The sequence below is a fragment of the Cnephaeus nilssonii genome (genome assembly GCF_951640355.1).
Source record: "Cnephaeus nilssonii genome assembly, chromosome: 5".
Classification (NCBI taxonomy): Eukaryota; Metazoa; Chordata; class Mammalia; order Chiroptera; family Vespertilionidae; genus Cnephaeus; species Cnephaeus nilssonii.
The window spans coordinates 55,395,412-55,418,334 of NC_137076.1; the positions used below are offsets into that span (position 1 = coordinate 55,395,412).

A 22,923-nucleotide genomic window follows, 5' to 3' on the forward strand; every position below is an offset into this window, starting at 1 on the left:
GCATGGCACGCTGAGGGTTTGCAGCAGGGCTTCAGGCACATGCTCACGGGCAGCGTTGGTGTAGACGCCATTCCCCGTCACTGGGCAAGGCACCCGGTTTGTCTTTAAAATGCACATCTGCTCTGTGTTGACACCGATAGGAAGACTCTAACTTAAACCTCTCGTTAGGCTGCCTGGAGCTGCCGGACTGGGTCTGACAAGGAACCTTGTTTTTTCAGACCCTTTTTTCCTTTTCCTCGGCAGAGAGAAGATGCACCAGTCTGCCATGTATGAGCTGTGCCAGGGCATGCACCAAGTCAGCCTGCAGTTCGTCCGACTGCAGCTCACCTTTGAAGAATACACCATCATGAAAGTGTTGCTGCTGTTAAGCACAGGTAAGCTGATGCCCGCCCAGGCACTTTTCTACCGTGTCAGGTCATTTCCCCCTTGGGGAGTAGCCCATGGAGGGTATCAGGTAGTTGGTATACAAAGGAACATTTTGAGGAGCTGCGGGGAGGGCTTTGGTCTTTGATGAGCTAGGTTACTTGCAGAGGATAAAGCTTGGGACATATGAAAGAGCACGTGCCTCCAGTCCTTCCTTCGTCTGGCCTCTAACTGCTCACTAGGTGTCTGTGATGTGTGTGGTAGGATTGGGCAGGTCCGGAATGATGGGGTAACTGAGGCAGGGGCTCTGCCCTCGGGGAGTTTTGCTGTAAGTTTAGACATCATTGCAATACATGTGGGAGGGACTGCCTACTATGATAGAGTGTCATGGCGGCTCATGGACGGGAAGGGCATGGTCAGCTCGGGGGGGTCAGGGAGGGATGCAGGGGGAGCGGATCTTGGGGAGCTTTGGAAGGGTTCCCGGGCTGGATATGAGGAATGAGATGGCATTCCCAGCAAGGAACTGGAAGAGCGAGTGTGGAAATGTGGCAGAGCACTTCAGGCAATAGCACTCACTTCTGGGGAGTTGTGTTGCCTGTTAATTGTTAATTTTTATTGTATTTAAGTATTTAACTTTCCAAGGTGCATCTGGTTATATTGGACGGGGGAGGAGCGGGGAGCGGGGTCGGGATGTGGCCTGGACCCGGATATTCAGTGCCTGTGGAAGACACCTGGCCTCTGCTGGGTGCGCAGAGAGGACAACCCTGACGGCTCTGAGCAGCGGGGCGCCGTGAGCAGAGCTGTATTTATGGCTTTAGGAAGAGGTGCCTGGTGGTAGACTGGATTTGAGAGGAAAGGGGGTGGGGGAGGCAAAGACAGGATCTATCCTGTCTGGAAGCACAGAGACCTGTGAGGCTGATGAAATAATGGACTGGCTAATGGTGGATGGTTGCCGATGGACGGGAAGAGGAAGAGGAAACGAACATGGCCTGGGTCAGAAGTGAGCACAGAGGGATGACCAGGATGGCAGAGACACCATTAAGAGAAGTGTGTTAACACTGGTCCTTGGAATAAGTTTTATGGAGTAAAAAATGCATTTTATCTTTGGATAAATTCATTTTTAAACATATCTTAATAGAGAGGCCAAAAGAAGGAGAAAATTTGGGCCTGCCACTCAGAAGACTGGTTTGGGTACTGAGATATACACTTGAAAATGTCTTTACAGAACGTTGTAGTCTGGACTCAACTGGTGAGCGGGGTTGCCAGGCGCCAGAAAGATGAGACCAGGTCCAGTTGGCCACGCGAAAGGGGGTGGCACAGGCGGAAGGGACAGAGACACAGCTGTCAGAGGGGAGGTGTACAGCGTGGAAGCCAAGACTTGGTTTCCAACAGGGGCGAGAAGAACCGCCTGGCTCGCACAGAGACGCCTGCCGGCGTTGACCATTAGGCGTCAGGCAGATGCCAGATGGCCAGCGGCTTTCAGAGGGACGGGAAGCTTCATTCAGCGTCTGGAACCAAGTAGGAGTTGATGGCATAAGACGCCAGAAGAGACAGGTCAGGATTAGCCTTGGCAAAGGCAGGGAGCACCTCTTCCTTGGACAAGGGCATAGGCATGTTCAAACGGGGGAAGGAATCTGAGGAAACTCAGTCAGATGAGGGGCAGACTAAGAATGGCGGCAGGCGACCGACCGTCTGGAGAGGTAATCCCTCCGCCACGTGCCATGGCCACCGAGGTAACTCAAGACATGTTCTGGATGCCAACGCTGCCAGGGCGAGTGGCGTGGGCCTCAGAGGAGTTGTAGTTGTTGAGTGACCGACCAGCTGTGGCACCCCGCGTGTGCCCAGCCCTTCCATGGCCAGTGAATCGGGCTGGGGAGAAGGGCTGTTTGCAGCAGAGTCATTTGGAAGAAAGGGGCATCAGCAGCCAAGGTAACGAGGACACAGTGGACGAGAAGAGATGTATTTCCAGCCAAGAGCGACGGGGCCTGCGGAAGAGTGAGCCTCAGACAGGTCCAGCAGGAGCAGGGATGCAGTGGTGACCACGCCTCAGAATCCACTTCACACGTTTAGCACCTTGCAGTGTTCTATTATCTAATGAGACTGATAGCCCAGTTCTGGAGTTCACAGAACAGGCACACAGTGTTATTTGTTCAGGACCCTCTGTGAGTTAGGACTCACCCAGGACTGTGGACGTCAAGCCCAGGGCTGCCCCCACTGTCCCAGGAGCAGGGAGCGAGGGCTGCAGAGGCAGCTCGTGGCGCCTGACAGCCTCAGGGACAGTGGGCTGAGTGGACTCCGCAGAGGGGGCCGTGGGCAGCCTGGCAGGGGCGTGCCGCGCCTCACAGCTGTGTTTTGTTTGGCCGGGACAGGATTTTTAGGTTGCTTTCGGCCTTTTGTCTTACTTTCATAGAATTTGATCGCCAGGGGCTGGGCATGTTCTCTCCTTTGCCACAGGCCCCTCACTGTTTACATTCACACCCTCATCTGCCTGCCGGGCAGGACCCAGGCTCTCTGTCCGTACTCCTGGACTTCTCTCTGGAACGTAACCTTGGAAATTGAGACTCAAATCAGTGATCTCATTCCTCTTTCCAATGTCTGTCATTAACCATCCCTGGTTAGAAACGTGTTTTAAATACACACACACACCACATAATAGAAAATTTAAATGAAATATTTTTTTTTCTAAAAATTCATGTGATTCTATTTATAAATTTTGACTACTCAACCTTAATTGGTGTCTGACCCTTTTATATACAGGAGTGGGCAAAAGTAAGTTGTGAATACACAAAAGTTTATCCTTGTATTATGATTTATTAATTGGTATTTTTCCATATGAACAACTGTAACCTATTTGCCCACCTCTGCACATTTAATCAGCCAGCCTGTCATCAACTCTGATATGATTGTGAAGCTGTCCAGGTTGATGTATTAGCTTCCCAGGAGCTCAGTACTTCCATTTCTGATTTTTTATAGATGCAGGAAAAGCAAAATGAAAAGGTAGTAGAACAAGAATTTTATGAACCACAGGAACTGTGGGCTTTAGTTTGCTCATTTGCAAATCTGTGGAATGCCTGAGCATCCTTCCTCTTAGGATGGGAGGTTGCACCCCTGATGCCCAGCGAATCAGGAGACTGTTTAGCAATGACAGCAAGAGTTTTGTGCTCCTTCTCGCAGAGGAGAGCAGACGGACTTCCTTCCGCCCGTAGTCTCTGCTCTTCTGCAGCCCGTAGGTTCTGGATGATTTCCAGCAGCCATGCTGCTTAATAAGTAAATTCACAAAATCTGGGCAGACCTCCAAAACCTGAGGTTTTGCTCAAGTTCTCTTTATTTGTGGGTTTGTTTCAGCTTCTAAAATATCTATCCGTAAAATTGGTACAATATATTTCAACCACTTCAGTAATGTATAAGTAAAATTTGACACAGGTTGTTCATATTTTGAGAACTTCTGATAACACAGCTATCAGAAATATGAAGGTCTTTGCTTAATCTTCTATTATGTGCCAAATAGTATTGAAATATAGTTGTGAAATGTATTCACTTATTCTAATTTTAGGTAAAATTTTAATGTATAGGATGACACCCATAAATATTTCTAGATTGAAAAACAAAAGTTTTACTCCATAAAATGTCATAACTTCAAAAGTTAATACGTGATGGGAAGTATAGGCTGTTACTTGCAAACTTTCAGTTTCTTTTAGAAAGTTTTAGGTGAACACTAAAATTTTGGTTGAAACAGATATATAGCTTTAATATTAACATCCTGGTTATTACCATCCTTTTTTAGTATTTTTATACTTTTAAAACAAGTTTTTAATTTTAAAGAAAAAAGCAGTTATATAATGGATGGTTTTAATTCTTAATGTGAATGTCAAATATTTGAAACCATAACTAATACTGTGAAAGCCTCAGGAATTTGTGCAGTTGCTATTAGGGACTTACTTCCCCCCACAAAAATAGACAAATCAAAAGCCTCACCAATTCAACTCAAGGAGAAGATTATTAATATGTGAAGTTAATTTTGCAAGATAATCCGTATCTTTATAGAAAAGCACAGGTTTAATTGCAAACAGTGGCATTCCTGGCTTCCAGGGTTGCACATGCTATTCAGAAACGTACTCAGCCATTCTGAAGTGCTCATGACCCTGTCAATTATCATGTATACCAGTTACAATAAAGTAACAAATGTGCTGTGTAATTAAGTAAGAGCAGTTTCCAACTCAGAATGTTAATATCAGCTAGTCCCTACATAAAAGAAGAAAACATAATCCTTCATTTTCTACCTTACCAAAGTTAAAGATGAACACGGTATTTTCTCTTTGTAAGTTTTAGATTTTCCCTTGGCTGTAGACTGCCACTACACACTCCCCAACCCCCTGTCAGGTTATCTGGGAGGTCACATGACAGTGCCTCATTGTCATGTGATCTGGAGCAAAGAGAATGGAAAGTGCTTCTTTGTATGCACATTCTCCCATGGGTAGATGGCCAGTTTCCCCAAGTGTCTTTGATATTTGAACTTGAATATGAAAACATTGCTTTCTAATTCTAGCTCCAGCTTAGATTGTCTGTGGCTCTTCCAGTTGTTCTGGAAAATCAAAGTATGTTTTCCTTCCTCAGAGGTGTTGGCAAGTCCGGATTCATAAAACACTTTGATGACAAGCCACACGGCCATGAAGCACTGTGGTCAAGAGTCAGGCTTTGGACACAGACCACGCTGGGTTTCTATCTCTTCTCTCCCATTCACTGTGTCCTTGGACACGGGTTTAAACCTCCGGCCCTTAGTTTCCTCATCTGTAAAATAAGAGTAATATGATGGTTGTCATAAGACTGATGTCAAGAATAAGTGAGCTGCTATATGCAAAATGTATAATAACATGCTCCTGATAAATAGCAGTTATTATTCTTTTGTGTATGTATGTGTACAAGAGTTACCAAGATAACTGCCATATTTACTAATAAATGCAATTAATTGAGATTGAGTATCAATCTAAAAGTGGGAACCTAACAATCTCAAAATATCCTAGGCCATTTAACTGCTAAGATGTGAAAGCTGTTTTCCATCCTGGGATTTTACGTATCTGTTCTCCTTAAACACAGTTCCAAAGGATGGCCTCAAAAGCCAAGCTGCATTTGAAGAAATGAGGACAAATTACATCAAAGAGCTGAGGAAGATGGTAACTAAGTGTCCCAACAATTCTGGGCAGAGTTGGCAGAGGTTCTATCAACTGACCAAGCTTCTGGACTCCATGCATGATGTGAGTATTGTCCTGTGATGCCTCTTCAGTGAAGGGTCAACAACCACACACTGTTCGCCAAATGAAGTAGGAGAGTTGAGAAAGTTCTCGGGACTTGGGAAGAGGAAGGTCTGTTATCTAGTGGGAGGCAGCAGGAGGTGAGAGCTGACCAGGAAGGAAATTTTCCTCCAGATCACGTTTGTAACAAACCTCCTTTCAAGCCAAGGGTGTGGCTTTCCCTGGGAGTAGGACCAGAGGAACGTGTGCCACCAGGGCAGAACCCATGTGCCGGCCCGGGGTCGGGTCAAGTTTCACGTTTCTGCGTGCAATTTAGGAAATGTTTGGTTAGTAGACCTGTTTGCTTTCACATTGCACAGGGCAATCTTCTACAACTGTTAATCTAATAACCCAACCTTTTAAAAACATTATTAGTGGTCCAGGGCCAGCGTGGATCATCTCAACCTTTGCCAAATTTTGAATCCTATATTCACTGTTCTTCATAGGAGTCACCTTTCTTGTCTTAATGTAAATACAGAAAGCAAATTCTGAGATTGTTTCTTCTAACTTAACCAATTATATATGCAGCTGAGGTATTGGTTAGAGGTTTCTACAAAATATTGATTTGAATCACTTGCTTTATGTCATTTAAAATGTGCTTCTTGTTTCACTTTGTAAGCGTCTTCTCCCATTTTTGGCTAAAAAAAAAAAAAAAGGAAAGTTGTATGCAGTCATGCTAATTTAGTTTTTCACATTTATGAGGTTTTCATACTTTTTTGGGGGGTAAACTGTATCACCCAAGCACAACCCATGGATTTGCATAAGAAATTCATCTTCAAATATTTCTCTGTTGAGGAAAATGTTGCAGGCTTAATGAGCAGTATTAGTATTTCTTTTGAATTAATGGTTCATCCTTTAGAAATCTGTTTATGCCAGTGGAACGTTATCTCTCTGCAGGTTCTTTGATAAAAGAATGTCACTTTGCAGTATTTTGCATGGAAGACCCATTGCCTATCAGATTGACCTTTGCCTTCTCTGAACTTTTTGTATGGTCTCAGTCAGATGGCCAGCAAGTGAATTCAGGGCTGGATAGTTCTGCTGGTTATCAGTGTCCTAAAATGTGTGCTTTACTGGGAAATGAAGAATAAGAGAGGATGGCAAACAGGTCTTTGGGGGACACAGCAAAGGACATGCCCCACGACTCACACGAAAGGGCATGAGGAGAGCAGAGCATGGATACAGGCCATCTACCTGAGAACAAGGGCACAGTTACTTCCTCCTGGTGGTTGTGTCAGAATCCTTCTGAATGGGGCTTTGAATGGGGCTTTGTGGTTCTTTCTAGAAGCATTCTCTTGTTTGTTCTAATGTATGGGCAGGCACAAGTGCAGTATCAAAATGAGTGTGCAGTTGTCATCATCACATATGACAATAGATCAAGTGTTTTGAAGCAACTTGCATGTAATATAACAGAAGTTACAACTTTTTTCCAACAGCCTTTCAGAATCTTGATGCCTTCAGCAGAGCCGCACAGTGGAAACACTTAGGGGCCAGCCCAGGGCTCCATGTGTCAATCCATCCTCTGCCAGCTGCTTGTGTGAGCCAGCACAGTGCTGGCCACCAGATAGGAACTCAGGTTGCCAAGTGGCTATATTCTAAGGGATGCTCTTCTGCAAAACCCTCCAGGACAAATCATTGTCCTTCTAGTATTTTTTAATCAAGGTATAATTGATACACCATAAAGTGAACATATTTAAAGCGTACTGTATGAGAAGTTTGACCCATATATTCACCAAGACAACAAACATGTCTATTACCCCAAAACTTTCCTTGTGTACCTTTTTAACCTTTTCTTCCTACCTACTGCTCCCTACTTGCTTTCTGGCAATATAAATTAGTCTATATATTCTCGAGTTTATACAGTGTACTCGTTCATATATTCTAGACTTTCATACACATGGAATCATGCAGTATGTAGTCGTTTCTGTCTGGCTTCTTTCACTTAGCATGATATTTTGAGATTCATCCATCCTATTGCATACATCAGTCTTTAGTTCTCACTCATTGTTGTGTAGCATCCATGGCACAGATAGTCCACATTTTGGAAGTCCAGTCACCCAAGGGTATGGGTTGTTCCCAGATTGGGTCCTATTACAGAGAAAGCTGCACTGAACATGTGTGTGCAAGTCCTGAAATGGACATCACTCTCTTTTTCTTGGTGAATCGCTAGTAGTGGAATGCCTGGGTCATATAGGCAGTGTGTTCCCATTTTTTGGAGACTTCCAAACTCTTTCCCAGAGTCGTTGTACAATTAATTGTACATTCCTTTGACAAGTGAGTTCGTATTGCTCCACATCCTTGCTAACACTCGGTAAGATTAGTCTTCCTAGTTGTAGCCATCAAAATAACTGTGCGGTGGTGGTTTTAATTTGCATTTCCTTGGTGATGAATGATCTTATCATGTGCTTATTTACCGTCTTTATGTCTTTGGTATAGTGTCTGTTCAGCCCTTTGGCTCATTCGGAGGAAAAAAATTGCTTGTTTTTAATAAGAATGTTGAGTTTTGAGAGTTCTTCCTACATTCTAGGTAGAATCCCTTTATAAGATATATGATTTGCAGTCTGTGCTTCTCTTTTCATTCTTTTAGCAATGTCATTGAAAGAGAAGTTTTCCATCTGAATGAAGCCCAATTGATTATTTTTTCTTTTATGAGCCATGTTTTGGTGTTGTATCTAAGGAATCCTTGTCTAAGCCAGCATTACAAAGCTTTTATCCTGGATTTTCTCCTAGAGATTGTTGTCCTCTATTGACTGATATGTAGCTTGAAAAGCATTTTTTCTGAGTTTTGGTTGTTTCTGGTGGCAGGTAAAGCCAGTCCTTCCTACTCCATTTGTCTGGAAAGAGAATCCTCTTTGGGGAATCATTTTAATTCTAAAACCTTTATTTTAAATTATAAAAAATGTTTGCTCTTAGAAGTAACCTAACAGGAGCATCTTGAAAGTTCTATTTATATTCCTATTCCAGACAGAACATTGAAAAATGCATTGTAAGCCTAGAGGGACCTTTCTAACATTCGCGCTTACCCAGACCTGAGACTGCCTCTGGCTTTTCATTAGAGGAAATCAGTGAGTCAGCATTTGTGGATTCCCTTCCAGGGAACAAAGAGCTGCAGGAGGACCGGCTCTGTGTGTAGAGTGAGTCCTGCTCACCTTCTGGAAGGAGAGTGTTTGTTCCCGGGAGGACCACAAATAGGAACCTTGTGGACGTGAATCTAAGTGCTGCTTTAGAAAGCAGCATACTAGGCCACCCTTCAGGGCACATGTCCGTAGATCTCGCGTGCACGGTGCCCCAGAGAAGTGGACTTGTCCTACTCGGTGCACACACGTGTTGGCAGAACTGTGCCAAGGGGAGTGAAAACAGCATTCTCCGAAAGAACAGGCTGGCAGTTGAGTATCTGAATTGGTCAGCAACTTTAATGAATCATAAGCCCTCTGAGCATCTATTTCTCCCCCCCAAAAAAAACAGTTTCAAAGAAAGCAGCTGTGGTCAGGCTTCTAGGGGTGGATGTATTTTTGCATTGCAAGTGTTAACTGCTGTTTGATAGTGGCCCTCCTCCTGGGTAGTAAGATGGCATCACACTGCGGTTTGGTTTGCATTTCCCTAATGATTTGTGGTGTTCAATATCTTCTCATGTGTTTATGTCATCTTTGGAGAATTGTCTACTCAAGTTCTTGGTCCATATTTTTTGTTTTTATATGTGTTCTGGATATTAACTCCTTATCTAATATATGATTTCAAACATTTTCTCCCATTTTGTGACTGTTGTTTGTTTTGGTGTCAAAGTCTTCTCTTCTGAACTTACAAGTCAGTATTTTATTTCTTTAAATTTTGCCAGTTATAGATTCCAGTTGTCTCTGATTCCAATTTATTTAGAGTGTAAAAAAGCGTTTTTCTTATAACTTCTTTGACTTCATTATTAATGAATGTTTCGTATGCTGCACATCTACAGAACATGTGCCATTCATTGTTCATAGCCAGTTTTTCAAATCTGTCAGAGTAACTTTCTATGAGAATGCTGGGGGGGGGGGGGGGGGGGGGGAACTAGGGCCTGGCCTTGTCTGGGGAGGTATAAAGGTATTGTGCATTCCATTCCCACCTGAATCTTTGGGATTTATGATGCCACAGGGTGAGCTTTGTGGGGGAAAAATAATTATCCCATAGAAATAAGCACTGAGGGTCCTGGAAGCTCGCTCATTGAGAATCACATCTAAATCTAACCTGACACACAGGAATCTCTCTCTAATCTGAAATATATCTAGGGAAGATTTTGGAAAACTATCTCATTGTCTAACACCTGTGTCAATAAATCCCTCCCTCTTATGCTGCCTAAATCCCTCTTCTTACAATAGAAAATAACCATGTAATGCCTTGGGTTTACCTAGTGCCTTTCTTCCTAAGTCCCATCATTAAATCCTTCTAATATCTCCATGTGGTAAGGATGAGTAAATATTACTATTTACACTTCATCACCTCATCTTAATTCCTTTCTCTATAAAAGAGGAATAATAATATTTACTCCCTTTTTTACCCTTTCATGGAGAAAAGAATTAAGGCAGGGAGTGATTAAGTGCATTTTCCCTGGTTCCTCAGAAGGCAGGAATGGAGAGGACGCAGCACCTGTGAGGGGCATCTGTGCACAGCCAGTTCTGCACCTGGTTAGCTCCTAGGCTGCTGGTCGGTGAGGTCTCACTCTGAGCTTCCTGTCCCGCTGTCTCCATCTTGAGGTCCTTCATACACTTTGAACAAGGGGTTCCACTAAGTAAAGTCGTGTAGCTCGGGGGGATGACGAGTGGGAGAGCAGCACCTGTGGCGGCCCGTGCAGATGTGCCCATGGAAGTTGCAGGGATGGAATGCAGAAGCCTCAGTCGAGCAGGGTGTCCAATCGAAGGAAACCGGAGACTCGTCCACACACTCGAAAGGAGCCTTAAACCTCAGGTATAATTTAATACAAAAAGAAATGGTGAAAAAATTTCTTAAGGGACAGAGACATCGTTAAGCTACAGGAAAGAGGAACGTTATTATCTGCGCCATTTTGGACTAGGGCAGGTCATATGAAATGACTGACATTGAAGATGCCAGTTGATCAAGGTCATGGTTAAAGGGACTAGAAAGTGTATGTAGGTTCACACAGTCAGTCATTATTTGCAGATTCTGTATTTTTGAGTTTGCCTAGTAGTTAAAATTGTATCCTTCAGCCTTGGCCAGTGATGCTCAAGAGTTAGAGCATGAGCCAACACACACGAGAGGGTCACAGGTTCAATTCCCAGTCAAGGGCATGTACTTGGGTTGCAGGCTTGATCCCAGGCACCTGTGCATGCGGGAGGCAACCAATCCAATCTATGTGTCTCTCTCTCTCTCCCAAAAAACAATGGAAAAATGTCTTCAGGTGAGGATTAATAAAAACATTTAAAATACTTGTAACCCCCAAATCAATACTATCAGCACTTTCACAGGCATGAGCAGAGTAATAAATTGAGTCACCCAAAGTGCATGTTCCCAATGAAGGTCAAACAAGGTGAAATTCTCCCTTCTTGTTTCAGCTCATGATCTATTTGATAACACACTTCTTGCATTTTTGTTAGTGATTTTGCTGTTTAAAATTGTCCCCAAATGCAGTGCTTATACACTGTCTTGTGTTCTTAAGGGCAGGAGGCTGTGATGTGCTTCATGGAGAAAATAAGTGTTCAGTAAGCTTCGTTCAGGCATGAAGTATAGTGCTGTAGAATGTGAGTTCAATGTTAAGGAATCAGCAATGTACATTAAATAAGGAGTCTTTAAAGAGAAACACACATAAAACAAGGTTAAGTAGAGATCATTTTATGAAAATGTCATGGGAACCTAACTCCATATTTTCCCTAGGAGTGAAGGTTCTGTGTTTGGAATTCACTGTTCCCAATGACTGTGGACAATGAGAGTCAGCTGTAAATGGGTACAATCACAGGGGCTATAGGAACAAAGGGAAATGGCTCCTGGGGGCACAGTCAGAAATGGAAGGCGTAAGTGATGGCAACTGTCCCTTTGAGTGACAGATCCTAGAGCCTGTAAGCTAGACAGCCCCCTTACCTAGCTCAGCCCCTGTACAAGGTTCTCCCGAAAGCAGTTCCTAAAAGCTCAGAGAATCTGTATAATATTTGGAAAGCCCGATGTAGCTGGTGCCGTATCTCCTGACTCACAGACTTATTTTTCACATTTAATATTTCTGAAATCAGGAGACATCTTGTACTTGATTTATATATTTTAATAAACAACCAAAACCTATTCTCCCTTAAATTGTCACTAAGTCCATGGCATGCCTTCCAATCCAGGAGCCAGCAGATGTTTTTCCCTAAAAGGCCACATTAAGTACTGTAGGTTCTGTGGGTCCTGTGATCCTTGTAACAACGTGGCCCTGCCCTTGCAGTCTGAAAGCAACCACTGATAATCTCTAAATGAGTGAGCATGGCTGCGTCCCAGTAAAACTATTTCATACAATTTCCACGTCACAAAATATTCCTTTGATTTTTTTCCCCCCCAACCATTTAAAAGTGTACAAAAACTATTCTTGGGCCAGATTTGGCCTGCAGGCCACAGACTGCCAACCAATTCATTCAATGGCATCATCGAATCACGGGAGGAAACTAGATCACCTTGGTGTCAGGGCCTTGGCCAGTGTGGCTGCCCCCTGGTTGCTGCGTGTTCCTCTTCTGTTTGCGACTGAAATAAGGATTTAACTGCTCAATCTTGACTAAACCTGATATTAAAGTTGGTAACTTAGGAACATGAATTGGTTTAGATTTTTACGTTGCTTGGTGTGGTGTGCATTTGCAAGAAGGATCTAGGAAATATTGAAAACAAAATTGGGAAAAGTTCGTACTTCTATATACAGTAACATGCCAATGCATTTCAAACACAACCCTTTCATTAGAATTCCTTTGTGCAGCCATGTTCTAATTATCCCTTTATCTTGAAGCTCTACTTTCTTCTTCTCCATTGTGTCATTTTTCTTTGTGTTTTCACACATACAATAGACCTTATTCACAAGAAGGCGGAGCTGCAATCTAGAACGAGGCTTGTAATACAAGGAAACTTACACAGAGTAGGAATTAAATAAATTTGAGTACAAAAAAAAATCAGAAGGGAAATGAACCCATCTTGCTTAGCACAGCATCCAAACAACATACTTTGAAGATTAAATATTCATCACTGACCAGATACGTTTTTTTAATGTATTATAAAAATGGTGAAGAAGAAATTAAAATGTGACATCTCAGATAATTAGATGCTAATGGGTGGAAATGCCCTTGGTTTTTCATGAGATGTTGAGTAGAGCCCTCCTCTCAACCCAAAACCACTCCCTCAGGCAGTCTCTGTGAAACAGAGGTGCGCTTCTGGCCTGGAGCCGTGGCTTTGGCCACACTCACTGAGGTTCCCCTTACCTAGAATTTGCAGGCAGAGCTCACAGCCCCGCCCTGTTGACTCCAGATGGCCCCTGCCCATGCAGACTGGTCCTTGGCAGAGGAGGGCGGCCTTTTTAAAATGGGGAATCAACAAAAGATGCCCCCTTTTCTCGATGGTGACTGTGCTATCCCAGAGCTCCCAAGCATCCTGCTAAGCTTCCCACAGGCTTTTAAAGGCCTCGAATTTCGCTGACACAGTAGCATAGCTCACCTGTTAAGCTTTGGGCTATGACAGTGGTTGGCAAACTCATTAGTCAACAGAGCCAAATATCAACCGTACAACAATCGACATTTCTTTTGAGAGCCAATTTTTTTAAACTTCTAACACCACTTCTTCAAAATAGACTCGCCCAGGCCGTGGTATTTTTTGGAAGAACCACACTCAAGGGGCCAAAGAGCCGCATGTGGCTCGCGAGCCGCAGTTTGCCGACCACTGTGCTATGAAATGTCTTTTGGTGAATGTTTGAAAACTAGTCTTCTTAGATATTTTTCTGATGGTAACTTCCTTTATTGAGATATAGTTGACATATAAAGCATGTACATTTAAGGTGTACAACATCTTGCTTTGATACAATTATATATTGCAATATGATTACCACTATAGCATCTCTATCACATCACATAATTATCTTTTCTTTTTGGTGGTGGAACAAGTAAGATCTAGTCTCTTAGCATCTCTAAAGATGATAATACAGTACTGTTGTCTGTAAACCTAGGACTTGTTTGCAAGGTTATACCTTCAACATCCCCCCACCCCCCTAGCCCCTGGTAACTACCATTCTGCTGTTTTTATGAGTTTGGCTTTTCCAGTTCCACATATAAGTGATATCATATATTTGTCTTTTTCTGTCTGACTTCTCTCACTTACCATAATAGCCTTCCAGTCCATCCATGTTGTTGCAAATGTTCTTTCTCTTGGCTGAATAGTATTCTACTGATGGATACTTAGGTTGTTTCTATGCCTTGGCTACTGTGAATAACGTAATGAACATGGTAGTGCAGATATCTCTTCAATATCCTGTGTTCATTTCCTTTGGGTACAGACCCAAGAGTGGAGTTGCTGGATCATATAGTGCTTCAGTCAATTTTTAATATTGTTAGGAATCTCTATTTTTCATAATGGCTGAAACAATATACATTCTTACCAACAGTGCACAAGGATTCTATTTCTCCACATCCTTACCAACACTTATTTCTTATCTTGATGGCAGCCATTCTAACAGGTATGAGGTGATACCACATTGTGGTTTTGACTTGCATTTCCCGGATGATTAGAAAAGTTAAGCATCTGTTCATGTACCTGTTGGCCATCTGTATATCTTCTTTGGGAAAATATTCAAGTCCTCTGTTTTTTAATTGGATTGTTAGTGAGATACGAGTTCATTATACATTTTGAATATTAACCCCTTCACCAATATATAGTTTGCAAATATTTTCTCCCATTCTGTACATTGCCTTTTCATTATTTTATTGTTTCTTTTGCTGCATAGAAGCTTTCATTTTAATGTAGTCCTACTAGCTGAATTTGCTTTTGTGCCTTCCTTGGCTTTGGTATCAGGGTAATGCTGGCCTCATATAATGAGTTTTGACGTGTTCCCTTTTCTTTGGTTTTTTGGAAGAGTTTGAAAAGGACTGATGTTAATTATTCTTTAAATGTTTAGTAGAATTCACCAGTGGAGCCACCTGGTCCTAGGGTTGTGAATATTGATTGAATCTTCTTATTCATTATTGGTCTGTTCAGATTTTCTATTTTTTTTCTAATTAGGTCTTGGCATATAGGTATATTTTTAGAAATTTATCCATTTCTTTATTTTTTAAAGTATTACATAAGTCTCCTTTTTCTCCCATTGACCTCTCCCCAGCCGCCTGTGTCCATTGGTTATGCTCATATGCATGCATACAAGTCCTTTGGTTAATCTCTTACCCTCTCAGCCCCCACCTTCCTTCGTAGGTTGGACAGTCTGTTCGATGCTTCAATGACTGTGGTTCTATTTTTGCTCATCAGTTTATGTTGTTCATTAAGAATTTTTCCATTTCTTAGAAGTTATCCAATTTGTTAGCTTCTCACTATTCATACTAGTCTCTTACGATCCTTTGCATTTCTATAGTATCGGGTGTAATGTCTCCTATTTCATTTCTGATTTTATGTCTTTTTTTTTTCCCCATGGTCTAGCCAAAGATTTGTTTTTTTCTGGTATCTATTTATTTTGTTCCCACTCTGATCTTTGTTATTTCCTTCCATCTACTAACTTCAGGCTTAATTGTTGTTCTTTTTTAGTTCTGAAGGTGTAAAGTTAGGTTGTTTATTTGAGACCTTTCTATTTCTTAATATATGCACTTATCACTATAAAATTCCCTCAGAACTGCTTTTGCAGCATCCCATAGGTTTTGGTATGTTGTGCTTTCATTTGTTTTGAGATGGTTTATTTTCCTTTAGATGTCTTCTTTGACCAGCTGATTGTTCAGAAGTATGTTTAATTTCCACATGTATGTAGATTTTCCAGATTTCCTCTTGTTGGTTTCTAGTTTCATACCATTGTGGCCGGAAAAGATGTTTTCTGTAGTTTACATCTTTTTTAATTTTTACTAAGATTTGTTTTAGTTCCTATTATATGTTCTGTCATGGAGAGTGTTCTGATGTACTTGAAAAGAAACTGTATTCTGCTCCTTTTGGATTGGAATATTCTATACATATCTGTTAGGTCCATTTGGACTAATGTATGGTTCAAGTCCAATGTCTCCTTGTTGATGTGCTGTCTGGATGAAAGTGAGGTATTAAAGTCCCCAACTATTACAGTATCGTCTATTTCTCCCAGATGTTACATATGATTGCTTTGAATTCATTTTCTTGATGAATTGTCCCCTTTACTATTATATATTGTCCTTCTTTGTCTCTTATTACCAGTTTTGGGTTAAAGTTTGTCTAAGTATATTTACCTCACCTTCCATGGAATGTCTTGTTCCATTCCTTCACTTGGAGCCTGTGGATGTCCTTAAAGCCAAAGTGAGTCTCTTGTAGGCAATATATACCTGTAGTGTTGGTTCTTGCTTTTTTATTATTATTCAATCCATTTAGATTTAGAGTTGTTAGTGATATGTGAGGATTTACAAATGCCATCTTATTGTGCTTTGGTTGTTTTGCATTTGCATTATTTCTTTTCCCTCCATGTAAGCCTGTCTTCGTAAGTTGTTGTCTTTCCGTGGTGCTATGCTCTGTTTCCGTTTTCTTTATCTTTTGTGCACCTACTCTAGGTTTTGGCTTTGTGGTTACAGAAGACATCTCCTGGATTAAACTTAAGCTGACAGCAATTTAAGTTCAATCATCTATAAAAGCGTCACCCTTTTATATCTTTGATGTCATTATTTACCTCTTTGTATTATGTGCTTAGCAAATTATGGTAGCTGTGGCTATTTTTAATACTTGTTTCCTTTGAAATTTGTATTGTAGTTAAGTGGGTAACACACATCCTATTACAGAATTTGGGATTTCTAAATCTGTTTATTTACCTTTACCAGTGTGTTGCATACTTTAATATGTTTCCATGTCACTGATTACCATCTGTGCATTTCAGCTTGAATTTCTTGAAAGGCAGGTCTAGTGGTGATGAATTGTCTCAGTTTTTGTTTTTCTAGGAAAGTGATTTCTCTTTGATAGCTGAAGGATAATTTTTCCAGATACAGTATACTTGCTGGCATTTTTTCTTTCAACATTGGAATATCTAACTCCACTCTCTCCTGGTCTGCAGGGTTTCTGCCGAGTTCCAATGATAGCTCAACTGGGATTCCTTTGTAGGTTATAATATTTTTTCCCCAGGATTCTTTCATCTTAAATTTTGGCAGTTTCATTACAATATGTTTTGGACAAGCTCTCTGTGCATTGATATAATAGGGTGCTCAATTCATTTCCCAAGTTGGGTTAGTTCTTTCCAGAAGAAGACAAGGGGATATATTCTATTCCTTGTTGTTTTGATGAAATCCCACAGGCCATGTAGGCTTTCTTTATTATATTTTCTTTGTTCTCCTCTCTAACTAGGTTATTTCACAATTCCTGTCTTCTAACTCACTTATTCTGTGCTCTACCCTTCTATATATGCTATTGCATTTTCTCATTTCATTCACTGAGTTCCTCGGCTACATAACTTCTACTTGGTTCTTTTTCATTATTTCATTGAATTGTCTTTGAGCTTTCTTGTAGTTCCTTCAAAACAGGGATTTTGAATTCTTTATCAGCAAGATCACAAAATGCTGTGCCTTTGAACACAGATGGTAGAGGATTATCTTTCAGTGGAGAGATTTCCTGATTTTGAGTGATGTTTGTAGTTTTGCATTGCTGCTTTCTCATTTGAAGTAGCAGACACCTCCTTGAATATTCTGTTCATTGATGCTGGTTTGGGGGGGGTGGGGGGGCGTTCTGCCTTCGTATGTTACTCTGGTCTTACTCCCTCTTGTGGTATAATTCTTAAGCTTTTATGCCTCTGGTTCTTACCACTGACCAGACTGCTGGCAAGAAACCTCTTTGTTTCTATAGGTGGTGCTATAGCTCAAGTTTGTGGTTTCTCGCTTGCCCACAGACCCTGGCCAGTTCTCTGAGGGCCCTCCCTACTGGGTCTTGTTCTTGCCTCCACACTGGGAAGTGGACACCGAGTGGGGGGAAGTGCAGACTTGGAGCATCAGGTGTGCCTGCGGAAACAAAGGGATCCCCCGGTGTGGTGCTCCCAGCGGTTCCTCAGTAGACTTCCTGCTGAGCAGTCAGCAGCAGCCTTGTCCCTGTAATGCCTTTGGATGCTTCTTTCCCAGTCTCCTTCCTCCTCCTAGTCATGGAGTTCCCGCCTCAGTCCTCTGGGTGCCACTGCAGAGAAAGGGGCTTCTCCAGCGCTCCACTGGGCAGCTGTGCGAGGTGCCGCCACCACCGGGAGTTCATTAGTTCATCCAGTGCCTTGTGGCTGGGGGTTTGCTAGTCAAGTTCTTGCTGTCTCTGCTGCATTTCAATTCATTTGGCTTTTGCTCCGATGGCACGCTGGAATTTCCCCTTGGGAAGGCTAGATAGACCTCTGCAGTTTCTCTCTTGAGTATCTGCCCAAGCCAGCACTCTCCAGGTTCGCTGCTCTGCCGGGTGCACAGGTGGCAGGACGGTTCCCTGTCCTGGGCATAGTGCTGGATCCCACAGCTGTTGGTTGAATTGGGGACAAACGGGGTGAACCATCTTATGCCACCGTCACTCCTGATGGTGTCTTTTGATCCTTTTTTACGTGGTCACATCTGGAAGGCCTTCAGCTCCTGAGCACAGCCTCCAGGAGCACAGAGCAGGGTGAGCTGGGTTTGCAAAGGGATCCACAAGTGAAGGGTGGCATCTCCATGTAACTATCGTGTCTTATTGAGAGCACCAGCCAGAAGAAGCAGGCTAAACCCACCGAGTGTGCACCTTCCTCACTGGCCTGTGCCGCGTGGGGGTCAGGGGTTTTGAATGAAGCCCTGGCTCCTTTATAATCACTGCAGGACACTCTCCAGTGTTCACACCTATCATGGGAACACCTGGAATATGTAACTACCGACCATTTCTCTTCCTGTGACAGTATGGAGTCGGAGTTCTGTATCTGCCCCTAACCCCATCATATAGCTGCCTAGAATTCTGATCTTTGAAAACAAAGCTTCAAACCTCCCCCCAAGGCTTATTTCAAGCAAATAAAGCTTGATCCTACTCAGGTGAAAGCTCTGGAGTCAGCAGTAACTTGGGAGACGGGAGCACACTGTTGAAAACAGGTGGGACCTGCTTCACGGAGGCAGTTATCCGCCAGGTGCTCGTCCCCACCAGGTGGTTCTGTAACCTTCGAGCCCCAGCGCCAGGCCCACCTGACGGGCACCAAGAGGCCACGCGTGGGCGACCGCTCAGGGGAGAGCCGGGGAGAAAGGCACAGAGAGGCCGCCAAGGGCCCCCGGTCTCGCTCTGACCTTGCCGGCTCCTCTGCCTCTGGCAGCTGTTGCCCAGCAGAGAAATGCTGAGCACCGAGCTAAACTTCTGTGAGCCCAGCAGATGCATTTTGTACAGAATGAAAAATCACTGCACAAGACTGTCTCTTATTCCTCATAATGTCGGATTCTTACCTCTCCATCGAGGCTGGTGTCACCAGGAAAGCCAGTGGGAATCACCGACGAGACGGCTGGCCTGCCTGTTTGTCTCACTGCAACTAAGGCATTCGTGCTGACAGGCCGCAGGGCAGAGCTTTTGTCCTTGTAGCCGTGACGTCCCTTGGACCCCAGCCCCTCTGACTGCAGGGGTGGGGTGCATACGACCTCGCATTAAAGCACAACGTAAACAAGTCGAAGGGCATCGGACTGACGGGAAAAGATGGAAGCGGGTAGCTTCACAGATTGAGGTCTGCGTTATTTACTCAGGCCGCTGAAATGCAGGTGCCCACGTACATCAGCCAGGTTTTGTCCATTGGCAACAGGCTGCTCTGAAAAAAAAACACTGGGCACTTACAGTCAGAGAAAGGCAGGAGCCAGGGCTGCCCAGAGCTCGCAGGAGGGCCTCTCCCAGGGGCTGTGTGGCTGCATCGGTACTTCCTGTCTTCAGGGAGCTTGCAGGCCACTTGAGCTGCAGATGTGCAAAGTGACACCAGTGGGAGGTGGAAACCACAGGATGGAAGAGGAGGGGTGTCACCGGGCTCTAACTGTCAAGTAAATCAGAAAGACAAAAAATGGCATCTGTGAGTTCAGAGGAGAGCAAGGGTCCTCAGGCCAAGGTTCCAGGTCTCCTGGGGGCGGGAGGTGACTGCAGGGAGTGGGGTTCTGTGAAAGGAAGACCCTGGGAAACCTGCAGAAAAAGCCAAAACTCCTATCATTTGAAGAGACATTTTGGAGAAATCATTCCATGCTAATTGAGTGTCCAAGAAAACTCCTGGACTACCCCTGCAGGGCTGTGCATGCTGTGGACATGGAGTGATTCAATTTTAAAGGTGGCCTGTGAGAAGTCTGGCTTCCCCCCCACAACACACACCAGGACCCGGGGGGAGGGGGGGGCGAGGCGGGGCCTGAGGCTCCCTGCCCTGGTGGTTTCTGACATTGCAGGGAAACCGTGGTTTGGGGTGTCAGTAGGAACTATCTGTGGTGGTTTAGTGATGCACAGCCACCTTGCAGGGTCTGACTACAGCCTGGCCTCACTCTGCCAACTCTCTGATCTTGGGCGAGTGTCCAGTGACGACGTGTGCATTGGACCTGTTTGTGCCATGGTTTTCTGGCTCCTCCGGGCAGGGGCCCACCTGCTGTGTTCCTCTGCACGCCGCTCATTGCTCCAGGGTCACACCTAGGAGACAGCATGAAGGTTAGACACTGTGCCTGCCGTCACACAGCAGTTTGGTGCACAAACAGCGTCCATTCTGGCTGGTCAGTGTCCCTGCCACCCAGTTCTCAGGGCCTAGTCCCCCACCTCACGCTCTGACCACCTGCAGCCACACCTTCCAGGAGACCTGGTACCGCAGCACCACCACCCCCCGCCCCCAGCATCTGCAGGGCTCAGGAATGTTCTCACCCAGTGAGTGGGAGCGCATGCCTTCGATTGTCACAGGTGGTTCCTGGCCTGCAAAGGTCTTCAGCCTTGTCCCAGGGCCCGGTGGTCGCCCAAAGCAGCCGCCCTGAGGGTGAGCTCTTTCCTGAGTGTGTGGTGGGGACAGGGCCCTCGCCCCGGGTGTGCACAGGGTCTAATGCCTCGCCTGGAGCTGCCCAGGCCACCCCTCCCTCTGCACTCACTGTAAACAGAAGCCCTGGGTATCCGCTCCTGGCTGGAAACAAAGAACAGAGGTGGGTAGAACTGGCAGCCCCGGGTCAGATGCATGGTGAGGGAGTAGTGACCGGGACCCTTGTTCCCAGCCAACCGGCGAGGAAAACAGCCGAGCTCCAGGCCTGTCCCTTCTGGGTTTCTCAGCTCCTCCTAGGTGATGCTCGGTGCTGGGAATGCAGGTGTCACAGTCAGGGACAGAGGCGCTGAGAAGGCCGGGCCCTGTCCCCATTAGCAGTCACAGGGGCGCTCCGTGCACACTGCCTCGTGGTGAGAACTGATTTATTCTGCCTGCATCTGAGTGTATGCGAATCAGCACTGCTCTCGCCTGTCTCAGATGTCAGTAGGTCTGCGCAGAGCTTCCCCACCCTTGCTCACCCCAAGCTGTAGGAGTCCCTGCTCTCCCCCACTGAAAGGTGTGGCACCATGTGGGGACAGGGAGGCATGGGTGGCTTTAGCTTTCACAGCCACTGGCCCGCCGCCTAAATTAAGAAACTTGCCATCCTGATTCTATTTTAAGAATCTTTTTTTCTGGAAAAGCAGAAAATAAAGCCCTCCTGCCCTTCACTTTATAGAAGGGGGACCAAGTTCCAATAAGATGACTGAGCAGGTTTGGTAAACTGTCCATAGAGATAAACGATGGAAGGAGTTTGGGACCAGGAGGAGGGCAGCATTAAAGAGGCTCCAACCTAGCAGAGCATCTTGGCCTTGTGATTGAAGAGTAGGCACCCTAAAAAGCAGGTGCTCTCCTCACCCTCAGTTTTCAGATCTGGAAACTGAGGCACCACATTCACAAGGCAAGCATGTGAGTGAACTTGCCCAGAGCGGATGGGGGTGGAGGCTTGTGCTATTTCCCAGCTTCTCTGGCCCCCACGCCCAGTGGCTACAGAACACTTACTGCACGTCCCAGGCTCTGGAACCCGCCTGGGAACAGCACCCTGCAGCCACGAGCAGAGCCGGAATCTTTCCCAGTGACATTTTCTTGATTTCTGGTTTGCAGCGAAGGCCTTTACCACACAGTCATTTACTGTCCCATGCAATTAAAGCTCGCTGTTCGAGTTTTAAAAAAACCTGAGGGAAAATGACAGCTATGTTTTCATAAGAATCGCTTTTCTGACATGGATTAGTATTGTCTGCTTTACCACAGAGGGAAATGACCAAAAGTCTAAACTAAAAAAAAATCAGAATGTGTACACTGTGATGGGAAATGATATTCCTAGTAAATAGAAGAGCACCAAGAATGCGGTACTGCACTTGTGGTTACCGTTTCTTTACCTCACAGAAGTGGTGCAGACCCAGGAGGCTGAGAAGGTCCTTGGGTGACAGAGGAAGGAAAATGGCTGGATGGGCGAGGGGACGTCAGAGTTGTCCTTGATGCTTTTACTTAAAATCCGCCTGCAGCGGAGCATGGATGACAGATGCATGGAGATGCAGTAGATGCCCTCACATTGAATATTGCACAGCTGTGAGAAAGAGAAATCCTGCCATTTGTGACAATATGGATGGACCTTGAGGGCAGGCATTATACTAAGTGAGATAATCCAGAAGGAGAAAGACAAATACTGTATAATCTCACTTTCCTGCAGAATCTAAAAAAGCCAAACTCATAGAAACAGAGTAGGACAGTGGTTACCAGGGGCTAGGGGAAATGTTGGTCAAAGCGGACAAATTTCTAGGTATCAGAGGAGTACGTTCTGGGGATCTAATGTACAGCATGGTGATTATAGCTAATCACACAGTATATCTTAAGTACTAACACCACAAAAAAGAAATGGTAATTATGTGACATGATGCAGGTTTTGGCTAATCATTTTGCAATATATAAGTGTATCGCATCAACCTATGGTACAGCTTAAACTTATATAATGTTCTATGCCAAGTATAACATTGCATAGCTCAAAAGCTGGGGGCAAATGAAAAAAGTAACTGAGAAATCTAAGTCTGCCACCAGCTAAGGGCAGAAAACCTGAAAGAGGGAGGACTAGGGGAGGGGGAGTAGAGAAAGGATGAGGGGCTAAGCCAGGTCTAAAGGGGGCATGGCCCCTGCCAGCTAAGGAGCTCTGCC

General features: G+C 44.4%; 1 protein-coding gene and 1 long non-coding RNA gene across 5 annotated transcripts in view; one reads left to right on the forward strand and one right to left on the reverse strand.

The window, feature by feature from the left end:
* Window positions 1–22,923, forward strand: part of NR3C2 (nuclear receptor subfamily 3 group C member 2) — a 301,554-nt gene that overhangs the window by 275,559 nt on the left and 3,072 nt on the right. For all 4 annotated transcript variants that reach the window (XM_079771260.1, XM_079771257.1, XM_079771258.1 and 1 more), the window contains exons 7-8: window positions 244–374; window positions 5,458–5,615. In XM_079771260.1, coding sequence (XP_079627386.1) covers window positions 244–374; window positions 5,458–5,615 — 289 coding nt within the window. The remainder of the gene's footprint in view (window positions 1–243; window positions 375–5,457; window positions 5,616–22,923) is intronic.
* Window positions 421–22,016, reverse strand: LOC307099561. Its single transcript, XR_013813529.1, has 3 exons — window positions 21,757–22,016; window positions 10,266–19,755; window positions 421–5,151 (listed from the first exon to the last, which is right to left on the reverse strand). It is a non-coding gene; the product is annotated as an uncharacterized lncRNA (long non-coding RNA).